Raw genomic sequence first — 25,816 nt, forward strand, 5'->3', positions numbered from 1 at the left:
AATTTGTGGAACATTTCCTCAAAGAAATCACACAAATAAGTCCAGGTTTAAAAGGTTTAAATACTTTCGAAAGGAGTCTGAAAAGCAACTCAAGAAAAGTGATGTTTAGTCCAGGTTCAAAGGTTTAAACGTTTAAAGATGTCATTTCATTGCAGAATTTGGATTTGGATCATTTTTCGGTCAGTCAATCAAGATTATAAATACTTGTTAGGTAAGAGTATTATTTGACTGACAGTATTTGAGCTTGTAGAACAAGCAACATCTTCATCAGCCTGTTAAACTGGATCACCACCTAACTGTGTTTCTAATGTATTCAGAGATAATTGCAGGCAAGTCACAGTTCACAGCTGCTTGTTGTTATCTTCTGTCTGAGTGGCAATTATCCAGTTGAGAATCAGGTCCGCTGATTTTCTGCTTATCAGATGATCTTTTACATCCAAAGGGCTGAGAGATGCAGAGGGATATTTTCATTACATCATCAGGGGGATTGGCTGGACGAATCAAAATGTAAATCTACGGTCAGACGACTGTTTAATTGGCCTCAGTTTGTTATGTGTTCGTTGGATCCAGACCAGGAAGCTAATCCAAATAATATGGATTACAGCTACGCCTAGTTGCCACATTAAGACCAGGGACCATTTCAAAACATACAGAACCATGAAAGTTTTGTTTTGTCTAATCTTCCATTTTTCTGTTTGTTTGTCGATAAAGGGAACTTTGCACTTTAGATGTAAACTGAAAATTTATCATTTACGTCGAAATCCTATGATGTGTCAATCAGTAAACTGCACTCAACGCTATATTTAGGGATTTTACGCATCACTTAGTCCACAAACTGAAATTCCTCATAAACTATTGCCCTTAAATTACACATTTCATCTTGTGTCATCATCAGATCAATTAATCCCTGCTGGGAAAACAGCGAGTTTACTACAAAACACCCACACGTGGTGCCTAAATGCTACTGTAAACACAGCAATGACTCGCTAAATCGCAACCAGTTTGGCTGTTTGTTGGTTTCAAACACTGGTCTGCTGCTTGGCAGGTGATAAACCAAAGTCAGACGAAGTAAGCTCATATACTAAGTCACTGTAGAAATGTTGATGTAATATGTATGAAACATGCAAATGTAAGGTATTTGCTGTTTGCAGAAATGGAAAATGCCAGCGTTTTCTTCTGGGGACTAGAATGAATCTGACTTTTCTCAAGTTTTGACCTACAGCTTTGTTGTTATTTATACTTGAAAATAATTGTGTAAAAATCCAGTCTCCAGCACTCTAAAATCAGGAATGTGAAGTATTTAAAAACTAAAATCTGTCGTAGCGCAGCTTTAAATGGATCAAAGCTTTGTTTGCTTCCTCTTAATATGCACACAGAGCCATGTGCGTGTCACATGTGAAGCCGGTTTGCTGATACCACTGTCAGGCTTGTCGAGGGAGGACATACTGGAGGAATCCCTCGGGTCTTTTTTTGCAGAATGATGGAGCCGCCATCTGCAGCGCAGGGGGAGTTTAATCTTTGCTTGATCATGAACCACCGTGTTCAGCTATCTTACCGCGCATCAGTGCTCACAAAGCCGTCTCTGTAAACTACGGATCCTGTTTGGACTGCGTATCTTCCTGCGCTGGTATGAGCAGATAACGCCTGGTCCTGGAAATTCTCAGAGGAGAGATTTTTATTTACTTCTGGAGTTCAGGTTTTGAACGTGAGCTCGTGACACAGTGACTGGTACAATGGCACACGCAGACTCTCGCTCATCCGTCCACCTCTCGCTTGTCTCATCTGCTCTTCTGTTAACCCACATTCAGCCCCGTCTCTGCGTCCGTCTCAGCTGTCAGTAACTCTATGAAAGGACAATTGTTGTCCAGACAGTGTGAATACCCCAGACTGGTAACTCATGCCATACAGCAAAACATGTAGTGAGCAAAGTATTCTGATCCTTTACTGAGGTAAAAGTACTATTACAATCTTTTAAAATTCTTTTTTACAAGTAAAAGTCCTCCATTGAAAATGTTGCTTTGGTGAGAGTAAGTACAATCAGGAAAATAAATGATCAAAAAAGGTAAAAGAAGGTAAAAACTAAAACAGAAAAAATAGAAGAAGAAAAAAAAACACCTCAAAACTATTCAAAAACAATTGACTGATCGATTAATATGCTAAAAATTGCAGCTATACTTGTGTAAATTGTGTGGCAATTTAATTTATTACAAAACATCTTAAAAACTTTTTTGTTCCGATGCAAAAATCTTAATTTGTAAAGTGGGTAAAGATCTCAGATAAATGTAGTGAAGAAAAAGTACAATATTTCCCTCTGAAATGTATAAAGTGGCACGAAAAGAAAATAAGTAAAATAAAAGTAATTCAGATCTGTACTAAAGTACATTGCTTGAGTAAATGTACTTTGTTACATTCCACCACTGATCCATATTCCTTATTATTATATAATTATTGGTCAAATAATGATGATGTTTCCCTGAAAGATCACAAATATTCATAAAAAAAAACAAAGGCGACCATAAACAAGTCGCCACGTGCTGCCGCGTGCTGATCCGCTGCTGTTACTCTTTCAGGTAAAGCCGAAGGTCATAGAGCCTCTGGACTACGAGAATGTGCTCGTGCAGAGGAAGACCCAGATCATCAGTGATGTTCTGCGGGACATGCTGCAGTTCCCCACAGACGACTTCCAGGTAAGACGTGGACATTCATTTATTGAACCCTGCAGGTACGTTTTTGTCCAGCTTTTCCCCTCCCATAGGTCAGACTTTGAATCTTTACCTATGGACAGTTATGCCACTCACAACAATATTTTTAGATTGCTTCTAAGAGTTACCGCCCACATTCAGATGTCAGTTTCAACAAAACGAAAATAAACACCTGTTCTCTGCAAGTGATTGAGGCAGAATTGGACGAGATGAAGTCAGAGCAGCAATACGTAATCACAAAATAACTCCTGGAATGCGATGATGTGCAGTTTGACAGTGGATCTTTTGTTTTTTTTGGAGAGGCGTGCATGTGAATAAACCACAAAGTTGCAGATTCGCAGAAGCTGTGCTGAGAAATACAGCCGTGCTGACTGTGCTTTTACTGTCATGATTTTGAAGCAGCAAATAAATACGCTGAGAGGACAAGAGCCACGTGACTCGCAGAGGAAGCCACATGCCAGAGATGGAAGCTGCTCAGTGTGGTTATGGATGAGTTTGGATGACTGTAGTTGTGTGAAAGGAGATGTGTCAGAGTTGGGGAGTTGGGCTAACTTCTATCATCACATTGCTGACGACTTTAATTGCTGAGACAGTTAAATTGTGCAACCCAGTTTAGTAACTGACTCCCCTTAAACTAGCTTGTAGTCACTAAAAACTTTGCAAGGCCGTCAAGGCGTGGTTTTCAGTGTGTCTGCACAGCCGGTTATGAAGATGTGAGAAAGTTATGACATTATTCGGTGAACCCATGTGTCGAATCTGCGATGGATTTGACCTCAACATGTACTGCGTGGAATCGCTGGCTCACAGTCCTCTAAACATTTACACGCTCCATGGATCTGCTGCATGTGTTCAAAGGAGCTCAAAGACTGTGTCAACATAACATCACCACAGTGCCGAGACAGATCTCAGCAGGATCCACTCTCAGTTTGAGAGAGCGAGAGAAGACAGGGACAGGCTCGTGCTCATGTGTTTGTCATTCCTCCGCTCTCCTGAATAATGTGGCGAGTAATCAGACTTTAAAGGATAAGGTCAGTCATACTCAATATTTTTCTTATTTTTAACATATCCCATGTGGAGAGACAAACCAACGAACGTGTCCTGCTTACTATTACTGTGAGTGCGTCAAAGCCTGATATATCTTATTCTTCTATGCAGTAGAGATTCAGTTTTAAAACTGTTAAAAAAAACATCAGTGAGCCACACTGTTGTTCACGGTGAGGTGGTGGATGAAGTGCTCCTTGACCTCAATGAAAGTACTAATACCACCCTGTTAAAATACTCTGTTACAAGTAAAAATCCTGCTTTAAAAATATGTTTCAGTAAAAGTAAGTGAGAATAATTAGGAACATATACTTTAAGTATTAAAAGAAAAAGTATCCAATGCAGAAAATCTGAAAAAAAACCCACCTTCAGGTTATTTAAAAAAAATAAAAAAAACATAAGAAAATGCCAAACTATTTTCAGAAAAAACACCCCCAAAACTCAAAATGATTAGAACAAATAAGTTAAAAAAAACTTAAACTTATCCAAAAAAAGAAATGGTAAATTAAAAAAAAAACTCCCAAAAGCCTCAGAATTATTTTAAAAAGAAGATTTTTTTAAAATTGAAAATATAAATAATAGGGAAAAAAGCCACCCAACAACCCTCAAAATTATTTCAAAAATATAGAAAAAAGTAAATGTTTATCAAAACAGCCTGCAATTAATTTTATGTCAATCAACTGATTGATTAATCAACTAATTGTAGCAGCTGAAATTGTATAATCTGTTTTATAATTTAATTTATTACAAAACATCATATTTTATAAAGAGTTTTTGCAAAAACCTTATAAAGTAACTAAAGCATTCAGATAAATATGATAAAATAATACTAGAAAATATCTAAATAAAGTTAGTACCTAAGGAGAGTTTATTTAACAAGTATTTTTATACTGCGCGTAATACAACAAAAACAGAAAACAAGAAGCTTTTTAAGCAAATCACTGTGCCTGTTACGGAGATTAAACTACCGGGATGTTTTTGTCAGCAGTTTTATAAGATTCTTTACTTGTCATATATAAAATACTGTACAGTTACAATACTAACACTCGCTTCCAGGGCAACAAAAACAGGAGAATAGAAGACCCACTTGTGAATTGAAGTTTGCAGCAATAACAGAGTATGTGTGGGAAATCCTCGATGTACAGACTGCCTCCAGACTATTTCACAATCAGTAGATGATGAGTGGTTTTCATTACAAGGCTGTCTGCAGTGCACAGCCATTAGTAACTGGCCTTTGTGCGAGTGTGTGTTTGTATGGTCCGACCCAGTCCGTCCATCTGTCTCAGCTGCCATATGTTTTACATCACTGGGCTCAGAGCGCAGAAGGAGGGGCGGCAGCCAGACATACGGGCCCACTGGCATTTTCATGAGCTGCTCAGATACACACACGTATGGATACATCACATCTAATGCAAGAAAAAGAGTGAAAGGAGGTTGAGTTATGGATTAACTTCTCCCTACATGTGCATTCATGTAGAACGGGAGACGTCCTAAGACGGATATTAGACTGAATGTGGTTAATATTTTAACATGCAGGGATCCTACGGTCGTGAAAAACCCGGAAAAGTAAAGAATTTCAAAATCACATTTTTTGGGGGGGGGGTCTGGAAAGGTCATCTGACTATTGAAAATCATTTACTCTTTTGGCAAAATCATGGAAGTAGTTTGTGTGTACTAAATTGAATTTAAAAAATCAGGGAAATTTTTCCCCCTTTTTTGTCTTTTTTTTTTTTAATAGAGGACTTAAATAATTTTGGTGATTTTTTTTTGTTGTTGTTTTCTTTTATTTTTTTTAGTGAACAGGCTTGGGTGGACTGTTTTCTTTCTAAAAAAAAAAAGATTTTTTTTTTTTTTTTTTACATTTTTTACCTTTTTTTTACCTTTTTTTTAAGCATTTTTGGTGATATTTATATAAAAGTAAATGTTTTGGCAATTTTTTTATTTTTATGGAACAATTTATTTTAAAAAAATGGGGTTGAAAAGCATGCTTTCTTTAAAAAGTTGCCAAAATAATACCATTTATTATAGCCAGAAATTTCGAAAAACAAAAATTTTGACAGTCCTTGAATACAATAGATGGGATATCTATCTAAAGTATGTTTGAATAGAGTTTGAATGAAATTTTCGATCCTGCACGTATGTAACCGTGTGTGTGCAGATAAAACAGTCAAATACAGTCACTTTCATCTTTTCAAGTTGAAAGAGGACTCCAGAGCACTTGCTCCTCTTCTCCCCAAACCACTGTGCCCAGAAATCCCCGTTAGAGAATTTAATTCCTGCCCGGCATCATCATGCCCCGCGGTGTCGCTGCCTGTGGGAACACGCTCCCTTCGCCCAGCGGAGGCCATCAAAGCCGCGGTTTAATGACTGTGAAAGGAATGCTGTTAATTGGCAGCCAGCAGTTCTTGCGTACAGTAGATTGACAGTGGTGCGCTTAGGTCAGAGTCTCCCGTGACTGATTGGTCAAACAGACATGCTGTGTGTTGTCAGTGATTTGACTGAGACTGGACTCCAATGCCGAGTACGAGCACAACTGGAATCTCTATGAAGTGTCACATTTTGTGTGCTAACTAGCCATTCACCCAAAAATTAATATTCAGCCATTACCTCGTCACCTTTGCGTTTTTATAACCACAGATTAGCCTCCACTTATCCTGCTGACTCATGACTGAAATAAAACTCCCTCCCTGGGCATTTACTAAACCCCTAAAATCTTGTATCTGCTCAGATAAATTATATATTTCGTAGCTTTTTCCATAAAAAATGTCTTAAGATATAACTCTACACCTTTGTCTCACTGAGTATGCTCGAGGCGATGAAAATGGAAATTAGCCCCGTCACCCAGCTGCTCACCTGCAGCTCGAGGGCACCTTCGACTGCGCTCAAACACACCAGCCTCCGCTTGTAAACAGTGACAAGAGTCCTCAGCTAGACTAACCGACCTAATGTTACATAACCTTTGCTCCCAGTCATCATCTCTGTCAAGTGGAAGTGAAACTTGACTCACAAAATACTCAAATGTAGCCACGCCTGGCTTATCATATGTAAATAATTATAAAGAAATTTATTTTTCTGGAGGGCATTTTTTTAAACAATAGTTTAATCGTTTTCAGTCGTGGCGGCCTTTGCCTACTTTCACCCTGGCCACGGCCGATCCTCCCGTCCGCCCTCCTGGCGCGTTCGTCTCTTGTTCATCTCCGGTTCCCTCCAATCTTCGGACCCAGATTCTTGACTGCGTTGGGATGCCATTGCACCCGGCTGTGCACGCTTGGCAACCAGACCACTTCGCTCTCGCTGGGGTATCTGGCACCGGGGTGCCGCTGCCCCCAGTTGTACGTCCACAGTGACTTCGACAGTTCGCTCTCGTTGGAGCTTCTGGCACCGAGATGCTGTGCCCCCGGCCGTACGACCTCGGCTACTGCACAGGTTCTCTCTTCTTGGGGCGTCTGGCACCGGGCTGCCAGTGCCCTCTACTGCTTACCCTTGAAGCCTGCATCCGCATTGTTCCCCAGGGGAGGGCTTTCCTTTCTCACCTGTTGCCTGTCGCTTCTTCCGTCCCGTCGCTCATGACCTCCGTCTCTCTGGTTGCGCCGCTCCGAGCTCTGGTTCAGGGTCTATCTGCTTGGCGATTGGAACGAATCTCCTTCTTTTATGACGATCACCTATCTCATCCTCATGACATCAACCTTTTTGATGACGTGGCTCCGTCTGCCGGTTTTGGGGGTTTTTTACGATGGAAGATGGTTCGTAGGGTTAGCTTAAGTGTGAAGGGAGGGGGTGGGGGGGTGCGGTGGGGGCAACGACATGCAGCCATGAGCTGAGGCCAGAATCGAACCCGCAGCCGCTGCAGTGAGGACACAGCCTCTATACATAACCACTGAGCCACGAGGATCCTCTTTTTTCATAATTTTAAGTTTTTTGAGTGTTTATTGTTTTTAAATTATTTTTAGTTTTTTTGGATGTTATTTTCCCCCATTTAAATAATTTCGAGTTTTTTAATAATTTGATGTTTTTTTCTGTTTGTAAATACTTTTATTACTTTTATTATAGTTCTTATTAATCATTTTGAGTTTCCAGATTTTTTTTCCCTTTTTTAAAAAAAAATAAATCTGTTTTTTGGGGTTGGGTGGTAGTTCTTTTAAAATGTTTGTAGTTGTCGGGGTGTTTTGCTGGTTTAGGTGTTTTTTTTTTCTGCATTTAGTACTTTCAACTTCAATACTTTAAGTACTTTTTCCGGAGTACACAATGCAGAACTTCAACTTATAACAATATTTTAATTAATTTTTGCTTTTTTGCAGCTACAAGAAAAGCATAAAAAATCCAAATAGGTCAAGTCTATTGTAGCCAAACCCCTGCTATGTTCACCTGAAAGTCCATTATTTTGCTCACTGCAGATGTATTAACATATCCCCACCGGCTTTAAAGCGCTGTAGCTGATGTGCATACAGGACTGAATAAACTGAGCTCCATCTGGGCCTCTGACAAGACTCTGATAGCTATTGCAAGAGTGAACAGGACAAATGAGGGCACAGGCTCAATAACTGTATCTGCTTGCCAGTTTAAGAATAGAAGATTTATGACAAAACTGGGTCATTGTGCCACTGGTTTCCTACTCATCTTTGTGGGTTGAGGAGAAAAGCAGAACGCTAAGTGGGAGCAATGGTGGCTGCAGCATCCAATAGCTTGGAAGGCTCGACGCCCTGAGGCGCCTTTTGCTCCTCAGCTATGGATCCTCGCTCCCCTCTCTCTGTCTGTATCCGTCTAATAAGGCCGGCAGAGGAAAGAATTAGGACTGGAATAAAACAGGCTGCAGGACTTTCTCTGCAGCACTCGTTCTCTTTTCTTTAGCTCCAAAAGCACCATCTCCTTTCATCTCTGCTTTTTAACTTTTAATGAATAGTTCATGATTGATGATCAATATGATTAGACCATAGAATGTATGAATTGCTGAATGTAGCTACTGTGAGTCGAGCTACCAGGCCTTGAGCTTGGCATTTTGGGCATCTTTGTTTTATTGGAGTTAGAAATGACCATATTTGGATGAGAGATGGAAACTGGTGGTTCTGACTCTTAGACTTTAGACTCCTCACAGACAGCTTGTCACTCAAGCAGCCCTGCCCTTAAATATGCAGAACTGTAAGCCTTAATAATATATAAACAGGTGAGTTGTATAATATTCACTCCCCGTGCAGTTTTCATGAATGTTGGGCATGTTCAGATGAGGGTCTGTGGGGATTGACTCACTTCTATAGACAACCTCAAGTGAAAAAAGAGAAGAAGTTCCTTTCCAAAAATGGCAAACTATTCCTTTAAACGTCAGCTTCGAATAATTGGATATGATTTGACCATCTGGCAGAAAGTGCATGAGGCCGATCTGTCGCTCACCTTGATCTCTGACCCACCTTTGAAGGAAAATACACAGAGAACTGCCCTGTGGGGATCAATAAAATGTCTTATAATCACGAGGAGCAGTAAAACCAACACTAAACACACACACACTGTACTAGCGAGTGAATTTGTCCTGTTGTATAAAAACACCAGCAGGATGGATATGCTGTCCTGCTCTCTTTTTTCATGCATGCTTCCCCTCTGTCTCCTCAGATCTCCACCCTGAGGCGCCAGGGCAGGACGCTGTTCTCCACCGTGCCAGAGACTGCAGAGAAAGAGGCTCACTCGCTGTTTGTCCAAGAGGTAAAACTAACACATACCTGGACGAAAGCCTGCTTTTGTCCATTCTCTATCCCTCTGTCTTGGCCAAAGCCTCCACCTCTCCGTCCTGACCGAGGCCCTGCTTTATCCTTTTGTTTGGAGTGCAGCCATGTTTTCTCGCCTTTCACCCAAACACAGGTGCTTCGCCTCTGTCTTGATGCACACACCCATCAGATATTAGAGGTCACGAATCCAGCCGCTCTGATCTGTTTACAGTGCATGGAAAAAGCTGATTAGATTTCAGAGAAAGCTAGTGGAAAAAGAAAAGCGTTTGTTGACCGCTCACATGATTTAGAGACAAGGGTAAACTGATACCGCGCACGTCAAAAAATGTTTCTGTTAGCCTTTAAGTGAACTTCCATTTGTGTTCCCCGCCCTCACGTGTTTCCTGACGGTGCTGAGGATCAGCCACAGATGGAGAGCGCAGTTCAGTAACGGTTCACGTCACGCTGTTTCAGAGGAGCTGTGTGCCGGGGGTCGGTCAGGGTGCGGCCTGATAGAGCCTGATAGGGGATAGTCCCCCATGGCTGCAGCCAGAAATGACATCATAAGTGCATCTGGAGTAACTGTGAGGCCTTTTACAGATTGGCTGCTCTCTGAATGTATTTTTCAGTCTTTTAGTGACCTCTTGCCTCACTCAACATGTGCATTTTATGAATTTGCAGAGCTGATGAACACATGTTGGAATATTGCAAAGCAAGTGATCCAGCTGGTGATTGTGTCAAATGTTTAGGTTGCCACTCCCCTCTCTGTAGGGGCGAAAAAAAGAACAATCAAATAACATGATCCCACAAAAACATGTCGATTAGCAAACCTTCAGGGAACTTTGTTAGCTTGAACAGACAGCGAGGAAAAGAATCACAAAATCTCTGCGATCATTTGAATTAGTCCCGCCCTCAGCGCAGACCGGCCAATCATAGTGCAGCACTGACCAGCTCCGACAAGTGTTCGACAGTTATGCAGCTGTGCCCCATAGACTTTTCCTTTTTTAGGCTGATTTTGTGGATCCGAAGCTGAATGTTGTGCAATAATGATACACGTTACGCGGATAGGTTGGAAGGAAATTCCTCCAAAACTAAACTCAAACCTTGAAAAGTGTAGCACTAACCAGCTAATGTCTAGGTTTCTGTTGTTAATCTGTTTTTTGCTGCTGAATGAGGCTGACGTCCATCACAAAGGGGCGGGGCATAGGGAAGGGTCAGTTATGTAGGAAAGCCCCATTCAGACGGAAATCATTTCTCTTGGGGAGGTGGGGTAATTCCAATACTACCTGCACTGGCCAGGGATATTAATCCATTTCGGAGCACATATGTGTTTGATTTTTGTCTTCCAACCCTGGTAATTTTTAACAATCCTTATTTCCACTGACCGTAGTTAGATGTGCTTAAGCTCCTTAAGTCTACCCTAAAGGTCTGCTGTGAAGGATTTACACTAAACATTAACATTTGCATTAAACGATAGAAACTTCTGTGCCAAGTATGTTGGAGAAAAAAGGTGGCCAACACAAAAACACACCACAAACAGCCCTGTTGAGAGCCAGTGTTTGGTTTGTCTGTTCTGGGCTACTGTGGAAACAAGCTGGCAGACTGCGTGGAAGATGATCCACTCTGCTTGTTGGTATAAATGTGCCAACATAGTTATGAATATCGTATTCCATTTCTGACAATAAATCCCCCTAAATGCTACACGCTGTACCATTTAACTGAAACTTTTTTAAAAAAAATTGTTTTAATAAGTTCAACTTTATTAGATACATTTATCACATGGAGGATTTACATTCCAGATTTTTGTTGTAAATGTTGTATAAAATACATTTCGCAAAATAAAATAATGCAAAAATAAATTAAATTGTGCAGCAAATGAAGAAAAGATACTGAAAAAAGAAAAAAAACTTCTGGGTTAACAAGTGGAGTAAAATTGAAATGTTTAAATAATGAACAGTTTGTGCCAATTTTTATTTTTTTCGGATTTTAACAGTAGTCAAGTACATTTTAAATTTGGTACAGCAAACTAAAACTTCTCCCATGTGCCAAACATGCAGGAGAACTACGATGGCCGACGCAAAAACACGAGCGGCCCTTACTAGAGCTAGTGTTTGCTTTGTCTGTAGAAACATGGTGGTCTTGGTGGTAAACGTCCCATTCGAAGGTAACGAAAACACAACAATTGTGTTTCAGGTCATTATACACTAAAGAAAACATAGTTATGAAAATTATATATTCCATTTCTGCTGATATATCCACAAAAATCCTACACACTGGACCTTTCAAAAGCAACAGTCCACCCTGAACCATTTTCATTAAAGCGTTTTTGGCTGAAAATCAAATATACATTTCTAAGGTCATTTTCGAAACCCGAGCCTGTGTGTGTCTCTACCATGTATATAAGTGCACATCTTAGTTTTCTCTTGTTGGAATGACCTTTCACCCCCTCTTTCCCTTTCTGTCTCTGCAGTGTATCAAAACCTACAAGTCTGACTGGCATGTGGTCAATTACAAGTACGAGGAGTATTCCGGAGACTTCCGCCAGCTCCCAAAGTGAGTGTGTGTGCCGCAGATATACGTACGGGTGCTGTGAGGTGACGGATCCATCGGACTGTAGTTTCTCTGTGATAGTACAACAGTACAATACAGTCATAACAACCGGCTAAGCTGCAGTCTTTCAGCCAAGGTCACTGCCACCGTTGAGTTGAACTGGAAAATTAAAAGCCATTTCTGTCAAATTGAGTTAATCAGATAATTATTTCCACTGTGTTTTCTCTTGAGAAAGACACATTTTTTTCCCCAGCTAAATTGAGACAACTATAATTGGGCACTTATTCTTGATTTTTAAGGGACACTCCAACAATTTTACACACGAAGGTCACTTTACTTCATCTTATCAAATGACGTCCTCTGTGACTCTGAAGTAAACTTTAACTCTGAGAAAACTATGAATTTGAGCAACAGAGAAGTAAATGTGGATAATAGGTCAATTTGACAAACAGAAGATTAGAAGGTGTTAATTTGTAAAGTCGATGGCGAAAGCCGAGGCCGGAGGCATTAGGTTATTAGGCTGTCTGTCCGTATGAACGTACGTCTGTTCAGCACGCCATTGTGAATGCGATATCTCAAAAATGCCTACAGGAAATGTATTCAAATTTTCCACAAGCATTCACTTAGAATCAAAGAGGAGCTGGTTAAATTTTGGTGGTCATAGGTCAAATGTCCTTGTGAACACAATATTTCAAGAACACTTTGAGGAAATTTCCTCAAATTTGGTACAAATGTCCACTCGGACTCAAAAATGAAGTGATTAGAATTTGGTGCTTTAAGGTCAAAGGTCAAGGTCACGGTGACCCCATAAATCATTTTTTTGGCCATAACTCAAGACCCTTGGGTGCCCACCTTGACACAGTGCTGATTGTATAGATCTGTGCTGCTGCGGAAGATGTTTTCACAGACGTGGATGTAAACATGAAGTGACACTTGATTGGTGTGGCAGTGTGTCTAGTTTTCTCTAAAGCTTTATATCCAAAAGTGCATGTGCTGTAAAGCTGCTTTGTCTATCACAGATCACGCAATGCAGCAAAAGCCCTCCAGGGGATATTATTAATCTTATTTTGTTCAGCGACACTGCCCTTTGTTTACCGCCCCGCGAATGTTTAGGCAGAACTCGAGAAACACGTAAATCTGTGTCTCGGAAGCTCCGAGCTCCTCCACGACAACAATAGAAAGCTTCCGATGTTTTTCTACCAAGGATAAGCAGAGCTATTCCGGGACTGCTGCTGATTGATATCATTAAATCCTAAGGGAAATCCCACAATGCCTTATGTGTCCTTGGACGAGCCACTTTTCTTTAGGGACGGGAATGTGCTTTACAGATGTAGTGTTTCAAACATTGTGGGGTAAAAACGAGATGAGCCCTGGCCTTGGCCTTGACACTGTTTATGCTCGTGGCTCCCCCGAGCAAAGCTGGGTCTTGTAAAGGTCAAAGGGCAAACTGTCCGCCTGGAGTTTGAGCTGCACTTAGAGGAGCAGCTGCAGGATTTGGGCTACATCCTGTGAAGCTACAAGCAATATGAGTAGCTCTGAGATTTAAAAAACCCTTTTGCATTTTGCACCTTTTGGATTGTGAAACACGTATTTTCTTGGGAATAGTTATAACAATAGTTTTAGATCTCTCTCTTTCCTTTGAACCACATATTAGGAGTGTTATTTTTGTCAGCGGTCTTTCCATGACAGCAACATGGGGTCATCATTTGGCCCAAAACACAGCTGTGAGATCTCTAGATCTAAGAAGTTTGACCTCGTCACATCAGTCCTGATATTTTTGCATTTGCTACCAATAAAATAAAAGCCAAGCAGATTTTAAAATCTTTCCTCTGACTTTCAAGTCTGACAAATTATGTTACTGCTGTTGTTCGATCATTTTTATTGACTTAACTTTAATGCTGCTGCTGTATTGACATTTTTGTGTTTTTGTTTGTGTGTGTGTGTGTGTGTGTGTGTGTGTGTGTTAATCACCGTTGCTCTTTACATTTAACCTGTAAAGTGTGCAGTCCATGTAAGCCCTTGGGTGATGTGCCCTTAACCCTCTTAGAGCTGGATCAACATCAGTTTTCTTGTTCTGCTTCCAGATGCCTTTTACAGCTGCTTAACCCTTTGAATCCCAGGCAAATTGGTTTGATTTCTTTTAAAAACATGGACAAGAAAGTCAGTGAGCAACTTGCAAGAAATTTGTGAAAGCTTAGAAGAAAATGAGCTGAAAATTAGTTTAAAAAAAGGGGGGAAATGTGGGAAAAAGAAATAGAAAACTCTTTTCACAGTAATTCTGTATATTTACAAATGTGTATACATGTATATTTTTCATTTTTTAAAGTCATTTTCTTGTCTTTTACTCATTTTTTGTGCTTATTTTCAGGTAGTTTTCTTGGAACTTTTTTAAAAAGATTGTTTTTTCGGGCTTGTACGCCTTTATTTGATAGGACAGCTTAGCAAGAAAGGGGGAGAGGGAGAGGGGGCGACATGCAGCAAAGGGCAGAATTTGAATCTGGAGCCACTGCGGCGAGGACACAACCTCCTCCAGCCTCTGCCTGATCTACCCACTGAGCCACCAGACGGCACATTTTTCTTGGAACCTTTTCCCAATTTCTCGCCTTTTTTTTTTAGCTTTGTCTTGTAAAGTTGCTCATCACATTCCCCCTATTTTTTTTGCAAGAATTCAAACCAAATTGCTCAGGTTTCAAAGAGTTAAATAAACTACAGTTGAACTTAGTGAGTTAGGTCTAAGCTATCTTTTCCCTGTTCCTTCAGTAAGGTGCTGAGACCTGAGAAACTGGCAGCTCACCTGTTTGAGGTGGATGAAGATGTGGAAAAAGATGAGGTAAGTCCACCAGTCCCAGACTTCACCTCTTCACTGTCTGTTCCAATAAACCGAATCACGATTAGCACATTTACATGATGTTAGTCCGACTAAAACCAGACTTTTAAAATACATGTAAACATGTTACTGAAATCAGACTTATGTCAAATTTCATGTATACGCCTCAGTCCGACCTGAACTGCGTTAGTTGTTCTGCACATGCTCCATCGTCTTCACGCCTGGCTTTGACCCAGAAGTCAATCAGCATAATTTTGTGTAAGAAAGCCGTGAAAAACAAAAGAAAAAGACGAGAAGAAAACAAAACAAGACAAAGGTTTCAGCATGACAAAAGTAAAGCCTGGATTACATACGATATGTACAGCGCCGAAAAGTTATCCATGTTGTCACCGTTCAACATGCAGCCCATTCGCTAACTTGTTTAGTATGTGACAATAGGTCAAACAGAAGGTGCGCCAATAGCAACTAGCTGAAACGCGGCATATCGTCAATAAACCGATTCTCCCTATGCTAGTATACTGGGACAAGGACAGTAGTCCAATATAATGGCCCAACAGCTCGACTTAACTGTGCATGGAAACGTTCGAAATACTCCTTTACAATAGTTTCCAGGTGGAAACCTCCCACATCCCATATAAACTGAAACAGTGCTGAGCAAACGCTGCCTCAGTTTGTTAGTTTTTAGCCACCGAAAGACACGTCTGCCTAAAAAAACTCATTTTAAGTGAAGGCAACATATATAATGTATTCACCACAAAAAGCCCTTTTCAGCAGGACGCTGAAGACCTTATTTTAAAGCCACCAGACTCCAAAACAGTCATTTTACTTCACAGAACACTGGGGCTGCTGGTCCACGGCTGCCTCGGTTAGTTCCAGATAAAAACAAATTTGGCAATTTCACACATTTCCGCGATTTAAATAAATTTGCCAGTTGTCTGCCTGGAAGTGATTGTTAGCTCTCAGTGTTTCAGCCGATGGTCTTCTGAGAATTGTCTTCTGCTCACATGCGGAGCACAGCTGCTCACCGAACCCTGCCTCAGCTGAACTTGTTTACAAGCGAGTGCAATAGGGCACACACATTATATCTAATTCGTGGCATAACTTTTGTATTCATTTATTTCATTTCACCCCTTTATTACGAGCCAACCTTTGGATGTTTTGTTAAATGTTCCAGTCCCTCGCGGTTTCCCAGAATAGCTGACATCTTCATGACATTAGAGGCATTTTAAGGGCACATCTCCCAATAATTACCTCGCAGGCATTGATTTAACTGAGGGCCAGTGACCTTTGATGGGAACACCGTCACAGCTTAAATCCCCTGAGATTACAGAAGTGCAGCGTTGATCTAAATGTTATTGTTAATGAAGAGCATCCTTTTTCAGGACTCAACAGACTGTCAATGAAGGCCTCTCCTCCCACTGGCCTTGTGGGCAGTCAGCAGGTTTTTAAGCTCAAAGTGCGCAAATACGTGTTTGTTGGAGTGTGCATGTGTTGTTCCCACATACACACATAAATGTATGTAGTTCTTATTGTATCATGTATTAATGTGTGTGTTGTTGCACCTCCTTCTGCAGGACACAGCCTCACTGGGGTCTCAGAAGGGAGGAGTGTCTAAACACGGCTGGCTGTACAAAGGCAACATGAACAGTGCAATCAGTGTTACTATGCGGGTATGTGTGCTTCAGGTTTTAACATATACACTTCCCACAGTCATGGAAAACCTGGAAAAGTCATGGAATTTCACAATAATATTTTTTTCAAGATTGGAAAAATCATGGCGGTTTTTTGTTTCTCTAGCTCACGATGTAACTTTAATATGTGTCGATGTGTGACGTTTTGTTTGTTTTTGTTTATTTGTTCATCACCAAAATTTCTTGTGTTTGCATGTCTGCCCACAAGACATGTCAAATCATTCTTTAAGCACTTTTTGCACCAAGGGGAGGGGCGTACAACTTTAAATGACTGTATCTGGTATTTATTTTACCGCTAAATTTCAAAGAAAACATGCCTTCCAAACAAAAATGAATTGGCATTTTTTAACGATTTTTTAAATGTATTTATTTATTTTATTATATTTTTCTTTTCTTTTTTTAAATCTCATAACTTACAAATCTTGGTTAATGTTGTGTTTTAGTTTTCTCTCTAAAATTGTTGACGATTTTTAAAAAATAAAAAAACCTTGAAAAGTAATGGAGAAGTTTTATAAATTAATAATAATTAATATAATTAGTGTATAAAGCAGGCAAAAAATTAAAGAGGCAGGGGTCTGTTGAAAGATGTTATCAAGTTGCATCATGGGAAATGTAGGATCCAGTGTTTTTGGAGCTTGACAAACACAAGGGACTAACAATCAGAAGCAGTCTGATGCTTTGGATTTTTGCTGTTCTTTTTTAAATTTGTCACTCAGATTTACAACAACATAATGAAAATACAACACTTAAAAATGCTGGAGTAGTCCTTTAAGTTGTGTTGTGTCATTTTAAAGTAAAGCCTAAAGTTACCAAGAGCATCTTTTTTTTTACTTTAAACAATAGTGTAGCATCATGTTATCATTGTGACGTCATTAAAAATCCTGGCTTTTCTCCAGTCCGTTCTTTTTCTCTTTGCACATGTGGAAATCAAATCAGCCTTTGCTCACCGTATCCCACAACATGTCGTACTTTGTCATTTTACCCTTGAGCTTTCCCATGCCCCATCTCCACCCTTTTGGTATTTTTAGAGAGAAAGAGGCCATTGGGGATGTAAACATTTTCTGCTTCCATGTTCTAGTCCTTCAAGAGGAGGTACTTCCATCTGGCCCAGCTGGGTGATGGATCCTACAACCTCAACTTCTACAAGGACGAGAACACCTCAAAGGAACCCAAAGGAACCATCTTCCTTGACTCGTGCATGGGGGTCGTTCAGGTAGAGTACCTCAAGCACGTGGCCCCTTCAGAAACCACAATATGTGTGCATTCTTTACAAAAAATGAGCCTCTAAATGGCTGTGATAAAAACTTAAGAGTCAATTATTGTTTGCAATTGTTTCTTTTCAGAACAGCAAAGTGCGTCGCTTTGCCTTCGAGCTGAAGATGCAGGACAAGAGCACGTTCCTGCTGGCTGCAGACAGCGAGGCGGAGATGGACGAGTGGATCGGCACCCTCAACAAGATCCTCCACAGCAGCTTTGAACAGGCCATGCAGGAGAAGAGGAACGGAGACCTGCACGACGGTACATTTTTCTGCAATTTTTGTTTCATTTCTTCGACATCTCGTTCGTCTGTCTTTGCGGTTTAATTATCTCTCCTGCCTTCCGCTGTTTATATGCATTTTTTTGTCTCCATCTCTTTTGATGCTCGCCACACCTGCAGGCTCCTTCGATTCACTGCTACCCCACGGAATAATTTATCTGCAGGACGTCTCCCCACAAGAATCGCTTGTACTTGATAAATAACTTAATTATCATTATTTTTTTTCTTACGTAATCCTCCTTTGCTCCTCACAGAGAGGCAGACCGACACATCATTATGTTTTTATATAATTACACCAGCTCACAGAGCTCCTGTTGATCTCTCCAACAGACGAGGAGCACGGAAAAACAGACCTCTCCTCCGGAAGTTTTCAGGACAGCTTTCAGGTAGCCTGCTTTTTTACCATCTGCAACAACACTGAAACAATGCTCACCATCAGCCACACCATATGGATTAGTCCACATACTGTAGAGGCGCTCTGGGTGTCTGAAGGTGCCACATGACCTCACTTGGAAGCAGACTGAAGTGTAACTGCTTTTGCTTTGAGTGGAATTGCTAGACAGCTGTATTTCCTGCTGACCAGGTTTCCTGTTGGTGCTAACCAAGCAAACATCTGGTCGAGTGTGTATGGTCTCCAAACGCAGAGGCCAGATGAGGCCGACACTGGTGGCGAACAGGAGTGTGAATGTGGAACGTGGCAGTTGGAAAACAAACTTTTATAGGCTGTAGTCTGTAATTTTCTGCATCTAACAAGCCAATTTTTTAAAGATTGAAACATGAGCGAATTGGCTTGATGTTTTTAAAACGTAGGGGGAAAAGGCAACGACAAAACTTGGCAAGATATTTCTCACAAATTGTGAGAAATTTGTAAAATGTGACAAGAAAATGACCTGGGAATGTGTTTTTACGAAGGAGGGAGGATTTTAAGATAACTATCATGAATAAATAAATATATGGGGTGTCACCTGGTGGAGCGGGTGCCCCATATACAGCGACCACGGGTTTGACTCCCACCTGCCCCTTTCACGCTTCAGCCATCTTTTCATAATAAAGGCAAAAATCACCTCAAAAAATCTTTTAAATGAATAAAGAAAGAAATAAGGAGAAATGTCCAGAAAATGATCTTTGTAATTATTCTGATTATATATTTGAAACTAAGTTACAGAACAACAAAAAAACTTTTCATTTTGATCTATTTCATTTTCATCACTTTTTTTTGGGTCATTTTCTTGTTTGTTTGTTTTTTTAAAAACTTTTTTCAGGTAATTTTTTTGCTATTTTTCAAACATGTCATGTTGCTCGTTCCCTTTTACCCAAGTTTGTGCAAAAAGTCAAACCAAATTGCTCTGATTTCAAAGGTTTAAAAAAAAAAGATGTAATCTAAAATGGGATACTTGGAGTGACAAACCCAGAATGATAATCTCCCAATTCTTCAATAACTCAAAGCTCTACTGATCGTTTCTGCATCTTTCTGCAGATTGTTTTTAATTTTCAGGCTGCAACATCATCATCATTATTAGAAACCGCAACATTGTTTACAGCCGCAGCAGGCAACTGTTTTCAGCTCTAGAGGTGCTCTTAGGAGCTCAGAACGTAAATCCCGCAACACTCATGACATGCCACTTGTTGCCATGCAACCAGCAGCTTTTTACCCCTAAACTGACACCTGTCAGGGAAGCGCAGTTTAATGCTGTCTTCTTGTAGTGTATTAGATTATATTAGATTTCACTTTAATGTCAGAAATAATTCGGAAATTTGTCTTTCATCCCAGGTCACCAACAACACTTAACCACACAAACAAAATCACACAATAAATGCTACAGATCACAACAGACAACATGAAAAGCGGATGCAGTGCAGCATATTACTCAATCACATTAAGTGTTCAACTCAGGTACGCAGAGGGCTACTGAGAGCGGAAGTATTGAAATAGACCGCGCATGGTTCAAATATAATCCTGCATTTCATGTTATTATTTGGGGACTTTCAAAATGTTTCTGAGGGGCACTTTATATATATCAAATTCTGTGTTTATAGTTTGGCCCAAAAAAGTTAATGCCGCATTGATTGTAGAAAGGGTGCTGTTTGAGAATCTGTCAGAGTTTTATCCAACCCAGGCCTCTGATGTGGACAGCATGATTGTCTTTCTTTTTCTAAAATTAGCTGTTTGGGGATATTTGTTTTTCACAGACTGCCAGAGATATTGAGTCCAAAATGAGGAGTGAAGCTCGCCTGAAACTGTTCACTCTGGATCCCGACACTCAGGTGATGAAGATAACGCCCTGTGCATTTTGTATGAGAATTGTTTACCAGCACCATGGTCATTTTTCCTCCTGTTATTCCTCATTTTTATGAGCAAAAAGTTTTTTTTTGTAGCTTTTTGACAACATCTCTTGTCTCCACAGAAACTGGACTTCTCTGGCATCGAGCCAGACGTACGACAGTTTGAGGAGAAGTTCGGGAAGAGAGTCCTGGTCAGCTGTCACGACCTGTCTTTCAACCTGCAGGGCTGCGTCGCAGAGAACGAAGAGGGACCGACAACTAATGTACGTTTTAATAAAAACCAAACAGATATAACTGAGAGTGTTAATTACAGGCCGCACTGTGTATTTTTATCAAAGTTGACATGAAAATCACACGTCTATAAAGTGGACGTGTATTTGCAAGTGCGAAAACACGCCAAATGTCCTGCAGCAAACCAGGGCGAGGTCTAAATCAGTTAAGAAGATAACAGACAGTTCAGATGGCCCACTTGGCTGGCCCCTGACAAAACTGGCGCTGTTGGCACGAGGGAATGGCCGCTACCATGGCAACCAGCCTGGGCCTCCCACCGTGCAGCAGCACCAGTCTGAGTCTGGTTTCCTGCCGTCAATCTCCAAGGTCTCTGTCTCTGGAGAAGGAGCGCTCGTTCCACACTTAGCTGGGAAACCGCAGCTATTAGCTCTACCCCACACACACACACACACACACACACACACACACACACACACATAAATGGGTTTGCGTAATGGCAATGCGGAAAGAATGAAAGGGAGGATGAATTACATCAATAGTAAACTTTGACTTGAAGGAAAAAGAGAAGTGCATTAGGAAGGAAGGGTGTCCTTTTCACTGTTACTTTGTTTTTCCTTTCCTCTACTCGCTCTGTTTGCTTTTTAATCCTCTAACTTCCATCACAACAACACTTTCCATCATCTCTTTCCTGCCAAAGGTGGAGCCTTTTTACGTGGTCCTGTCCCTCTTCGACGTCCAGAACAGCAGAAAGATCTCGGCCGACTTCCACGTGGATCTCAACCACCCTTTGGTGCGACAAATGACATCGGGCTCCAGCGGTGGTCAAGACGTGCACATCAATGGCAGCGGGGACGGTCCGCTGGCTGGACACAGGCAGGCCAGTGGGCTCCAAGTGGGTGCTCTCCAGTATCCCAGACAGGGGGTGTTCTCAGTCACGTGCCCCCACCCAGAGATCTTTCTGGTGGCCAGGATTGAGAAGGTCCTGCAGGGGGGGATCACCCACTGCACTGAACCCTACATGAAGAGCTCAGACTCCACCAAGGTACAGAGGTTAGCAGAGACGACCAGGATGTGACCGTGAATTACAGTTTCCTCTCTCATTCATCAGTAAAAATATTCTTTTGCCTCCCTGTAGATGGCTCAAAAGGTGCTGAAGAATGCTAAGACAGCCTGCAGCAGACTGGGACAGTACAGGATGCCGTTTGCTTGGGCTGCAAGGTATGAAGAAAGAGCAAAAAACCTCAATCAAGCATCCTGTGTCTCTCATGCTCAAAAAGATATTAATATAAAAGTGTATGTTTGATCAGTGGTTCCAAACTGGGTCCAGATTTCTGCTTAGTCATTAGTTTAAGGTCTGCACATAAGAGCTTGAAACGAAATGAAATAAAACAGATTGCAAGAATAAAGTTGGACATTTCTAGAATTTTAGGGCATTAGGGGCTTAGCCTGGATCTCTGTAGAAAACAAAATCACCACGTCTGTTTTCTTTAAAAAAAAAAAAAAAAATAAATAAATAAATAAATGTAAAAATGTGTAGATTTTTTTAGAATTAAAAAAATCAAATTTATATGGCAGGGTTGTTTTTTTAAATTTTGCATAATTTTCAAAAAAAGTTTTTTCAGTTTTTTTCTTTAAAAATTTGTGGCTGTTTATATTCTTTAAAATATTTTTGGTGATATTTATTTATTTATTTATTTATTTATTTATTGGGATTATTTTTTAAAGAAAACATGCCTTCAGAACTGCAGGCCTGCCAAAATATAAAAATCGCCAAAATGACATCCAGAACCTTCAAAACCAGAAACTATCATTGGATTTGAATTTAAATAAACTTCAAGCATTTTCTCAGAGTCACTTGGGGGAGGCTAAAGGAAAAATATTTGCAGCTCTGGGGATGGTCCCAAAAACAACCCCCAAAAAACCCAGCAAGCCAGTTTTTTACAAACTTGATTGACAGAGAGAGTTTATGTTCTTGCTTTGAAATGTATCATCAGCCGACGATCTCTCCTTAAATGGCCGAATTTTTGTTCAAACAAGTGTAGAATTCGCACACCTTTTTGCTTCACAAATATTTATTTTATTTACAGATTGACACACAGACGGTCTTTTTTTCACACATATATTATATTGAAACACATAAATCTCCATATAGCTGCAGCATGACGGAGTTCTACCAAGAAATAAGAGGCAGTCTTTCTCGCTGCTGATCTTATAGCCACCAGTGGACCCAAATACTATTACTGATGATGTCTTGAGGTTGAGGGAAAACTTTTCGCTACAAAAGAAAATCAAGGGGACTTTTTCTCTTGTGCCTTAATACCACACAGTGATTCAGAGTTAGGATGCTGCGTAGAAACTCAGCGGAAACTGTCAAAAGAAAGTCGGCCTGCTGGGAGACGCAAATCTTTAAACCACCAGTGTAAAACTCTCCCTCTCTCTCTCTTTCTCTCCAGCAGATTCAATGATTTTTTTTGTCTTTTTGTCTCTGCAGGCCTGTGTTCAAAGATGCATCAGGAACTTTGGACAAAAGCTCCCGCTTTTCAGCTCTTTACAGACAGGACAGCAGCAAGCTGTCAGATGAGGACATGTTCAAACTGCTGACTGACTTCAGAAAGTACGCTCTTCCCCGCTCAAGAAATCACTATGACTGGTTTTGATACTTTTTAAAAAAAAAAAAAAAAAATTCTACATGTGTTTTCTCAACAGACCGGAGAAAATGGCCAAACTCCCTGTGCTCTTAGGGAACTTAGACGTAACGATTGACAGCGTGGCTCCGGATGTAGCCAGTAAGCCCTCCAAATATTTAACATTTTAACTGTCTATTTATGATCATCAGACGTCAACCTTAAACTCTCATTTCCTGCCTGCAGACTGTGTCACTTCCTCCTACATCCCAGTGAGGAACTTTGAAGGCAACGGGCCCGGCAGCGCTCTCCTGGAGGTGGAGGAGTTTGTACCCTGCATCGCCAAGTGCTCTCAGCCATTCACTATCTATAACAACCACCTCTACGTGTACCCGAAACACCTCAAATATGACGGGCAGAAGTCCTTTGCTAAGGTGAGAGCAGTGTGTAGCTGACTGTGCCTTTTCTGTTGCTGGTTACACGCTCATGATGGTTACATGAATTTTAAAATATTTTTTAATTTTTAATTGTATCTTATGTTTTATGACATTTTTCACTGATCTTATCCTTTTGTTATTTTTTATTCTTTTATTTTTTTATTTTTTTGCCCTCTACATGAAACACAAAAATAGGGCTGTCAAATTATTATTTTTATTATTATTTTAATTGTGATTAATTACAAAATTTCAATAGTTAAGTGAGAGTAATTGCATTTTTAAATGTTTTAAATTCCAATTTTTTGCATTTACACTTAAAACAGTTTTGAGGTCCATATTGACAATAATAATAATAATGATAATAAAAATAATAATAATAATACTTTCTATTTATAGAGTGCTTTTCAGGCAACTCAAAGAAGCTTTACATAGTAAAAATATTGAAATAATAAAAGAAAGATTGTCTTGATTAGGAGTCAGCAAAAAACTGCATGGGATGAGCATAAAGTGGGCGTGTCTGTAAAGGGGAGATTTATGGGTGCCCACAAAACCCATTTTTATGCAGATATCTTGAGGTCAGAGGTCAAGGGACCCCTGTTAAATGCACGTGTCATTTTTCCATCGCCAGCTTTAGAAGTCAGCCAGTGATTAATAGTAATTTAATTAATTTATGTATTTATTTAGCACCTTTACCAACAGAGTTTACAAAGTGCTTTGAAAAATGAATCAAAGCAGAAGCACGAAGCGTTTCTTACAGAGGCAATAGTCAAGTCAACTTTATTTGTATAGCACATATTATACAATGTCGGCTTACTTCCCTCACACACAGAAAATAAATGAGGGTGTAATATATGCATATACACATACAAATACAGAGAAGAATAGAAAGGAAAAAGCAGTAGTAGTCCGCACCCACCCGCCAACATAGTCTACCTGCCCAATATAACTATAAGAGCCAAAACCAGATAACATTTAACATCGAAATAATCAAGAGATCTGATTCAAAAACAATGAAAAACAACCCATACCAATAAGATACCAATACAGTTCAAAGAATATAAGCCGTAAACAGAAATTATAGTAATAATAATAGAATTAAACAAAATAAAGACAAAAGAATAACTTAAAAGATTAATTCAAAACGAGTTTCTACACACAATCATTCTTAAACACGTGACTTATCCTGTTTGGGAGGTGATGCTTTTTGCATGGCCAGCGTTCTCTTCTCATCATCATACTGTGTTCCTGTTTAGCCTGCGAGACAACTGGCAGCCGCCTCAGGTGGCCTCAGCCAAGTGGCAGAGCTGGATAGAATTATCCTCACGCAGAGCAGCAGCTTCTGATTAATACATTAATACATTAATACATGAATGCATGAATGCAGGGCTGCTATTTTCACGAGGTCAGCTCCATATAGGAAACCAACCATTCTCTCCCCCATCTGCCTCTCTGCCCTCTTTTATTTCAAACGACAGCTGGCAGTCCTTTTCCTCAAAGATTTCCCCCCTCTGTAAAGACACTAATGGACATTTGAAATGGACACTGAGTAGAGAAAGTCTCTGGCAAAAAAAAATGGTTCCAGGCTAAAATGGATACTTTGGAACCAGGAATCTTCCAGTTTTTAACTTCTGTCTCCTCTCTCCAGGCGAGGAATATCGCAGTCTGCATTGAATTCAAGGATTCCGACGAGGATGAAGCCCAGCCGGTGAAGGTGTGTTTAAATATCAGAAAATCCTGAACGCAGTTAACGTTTCAGCTCTTTGGGAACCAGAATGGAATCTGCTGCCTTCATATATGAAGCGCCTGCTTCATCCACAATATTTTTAATGTCCAACGTTAGAATTTCACATTTTGAGAACATTCTGACAAAAACTAAATATCGATATTATGCATCAATATGAAGTTGGAAGTTGAGATGTTTGGGAGATGTTGAATTTTGGTTAAAAAAAACAAAATATCGACGTTATCTGCCGTCAGTATTCCGCTCAATTTGACATTGGAATTAGACGTCCTGACACTGAATTTCGTTCACCTCATTTTTTGGGTCTCCATTTAGGACTTGGCTTTGGACTTTATGATCCTGGCGAGGAGTGTGCCACATCATATCATTCACAATAATACCTGTAACATTTTAATATGATTAGAAAAATTCATATCATGATAATGGCGATATTTCATCGTGTTGACGCACAGCAACAAC

General features: G+C 40.2%; 1 protein-coding gene across 6 annotated transcripts in view; it reads left to right on the forward strand.

Moving 5' to 3' along the window:
* dock9b (dedicator of cytokinesis 9b) overlaps positions 1 to 25,816 on the forward strand; it is a 98,253-nt gene that overhangs the window by 42,023 nt on the left and 30,414 nt on the right. For all 6 annotated transcript variants that reach the window (XM_088074528.1, XM_088074526.1, XM_088074529.1 and 3 more), the window contains 16 exons: positions 2,571 to 2,687; positions 9,345 to 9,434; positions 11,907 to 11,989; positions 14,747 to 14,816; positions 16,388 to 16,483; positions 17,583 to 17,717; positions 17,848 to 18,022; positions 18,372 to 18,427; positions 20,232 to 20,306; positions 20,447 to 20,587; positions 21,253 to 21,597; positions 21,691 to 21,773; positions 23,047 to 23,169; positions 23,262 to 23,341; positions 23,426 to 23,613; positions 25,262 to 25,327. In XM_088074528.1, coding sequence (XP_087930654.1) covers positions 2,658 to 2,687; positions 9,345 to 9,434; positions 11,907 to 11,989; positions 14,747 to 14,816; positions 16,388 to 16,483; positions 17,583 to 17,717; positions 17,848 to 18,022; positions 18,372 to 18,427; positions 20,232 to 20,306; positions 20,447 to 20,587; positions 21,253 to 21,597; positions 21,691 to 21,773; positions 23,047 to 23,169; positions 23,262 to 23,341; positions 23,426 to 23,613; positions 25,262 to 25,327 — 1,836 coding nt within the window. In that variant the 5' untranslated portion in view covers positions 2,571 to 2,657. The remainder of the gene's footprint in view (positions 1 to 2,570; positions 2,688 to 9,344; positions 9,435 to 11,906; positions 11,990 to 14,746; positions 14,817 to 16,387; positions 16,484 to 17,582; positions 17,718 to 17,847; positions 18,023 to 18,371; positions 18,428 to 20,231; positions 20,307 to 20,446; positions 20,588 to 21,252; positions 21,598 to 21,690; positions 21,774 to 23,046; positions 23,170 to 23,261; positions 23,342 to 23,425; positions 23,614 to 25,261; positions 25,328 to 25,816) is intronic.

This window comes from Plectropomus leopardus, chromosome 24 (assembly GCF_026936395.1).
Source record: "Plectropomus leopardus strain MGB_pleo_1.0 chromosome 24, ASM2693639v1, whole genome shotgun sequence".
NCBI classification, from domain to species: Eukaryota; Metazoa; Chordata; class Actinopteri; order Perciformes; family Serranidae; genus Plectropomus; species Plectropomus leopardus.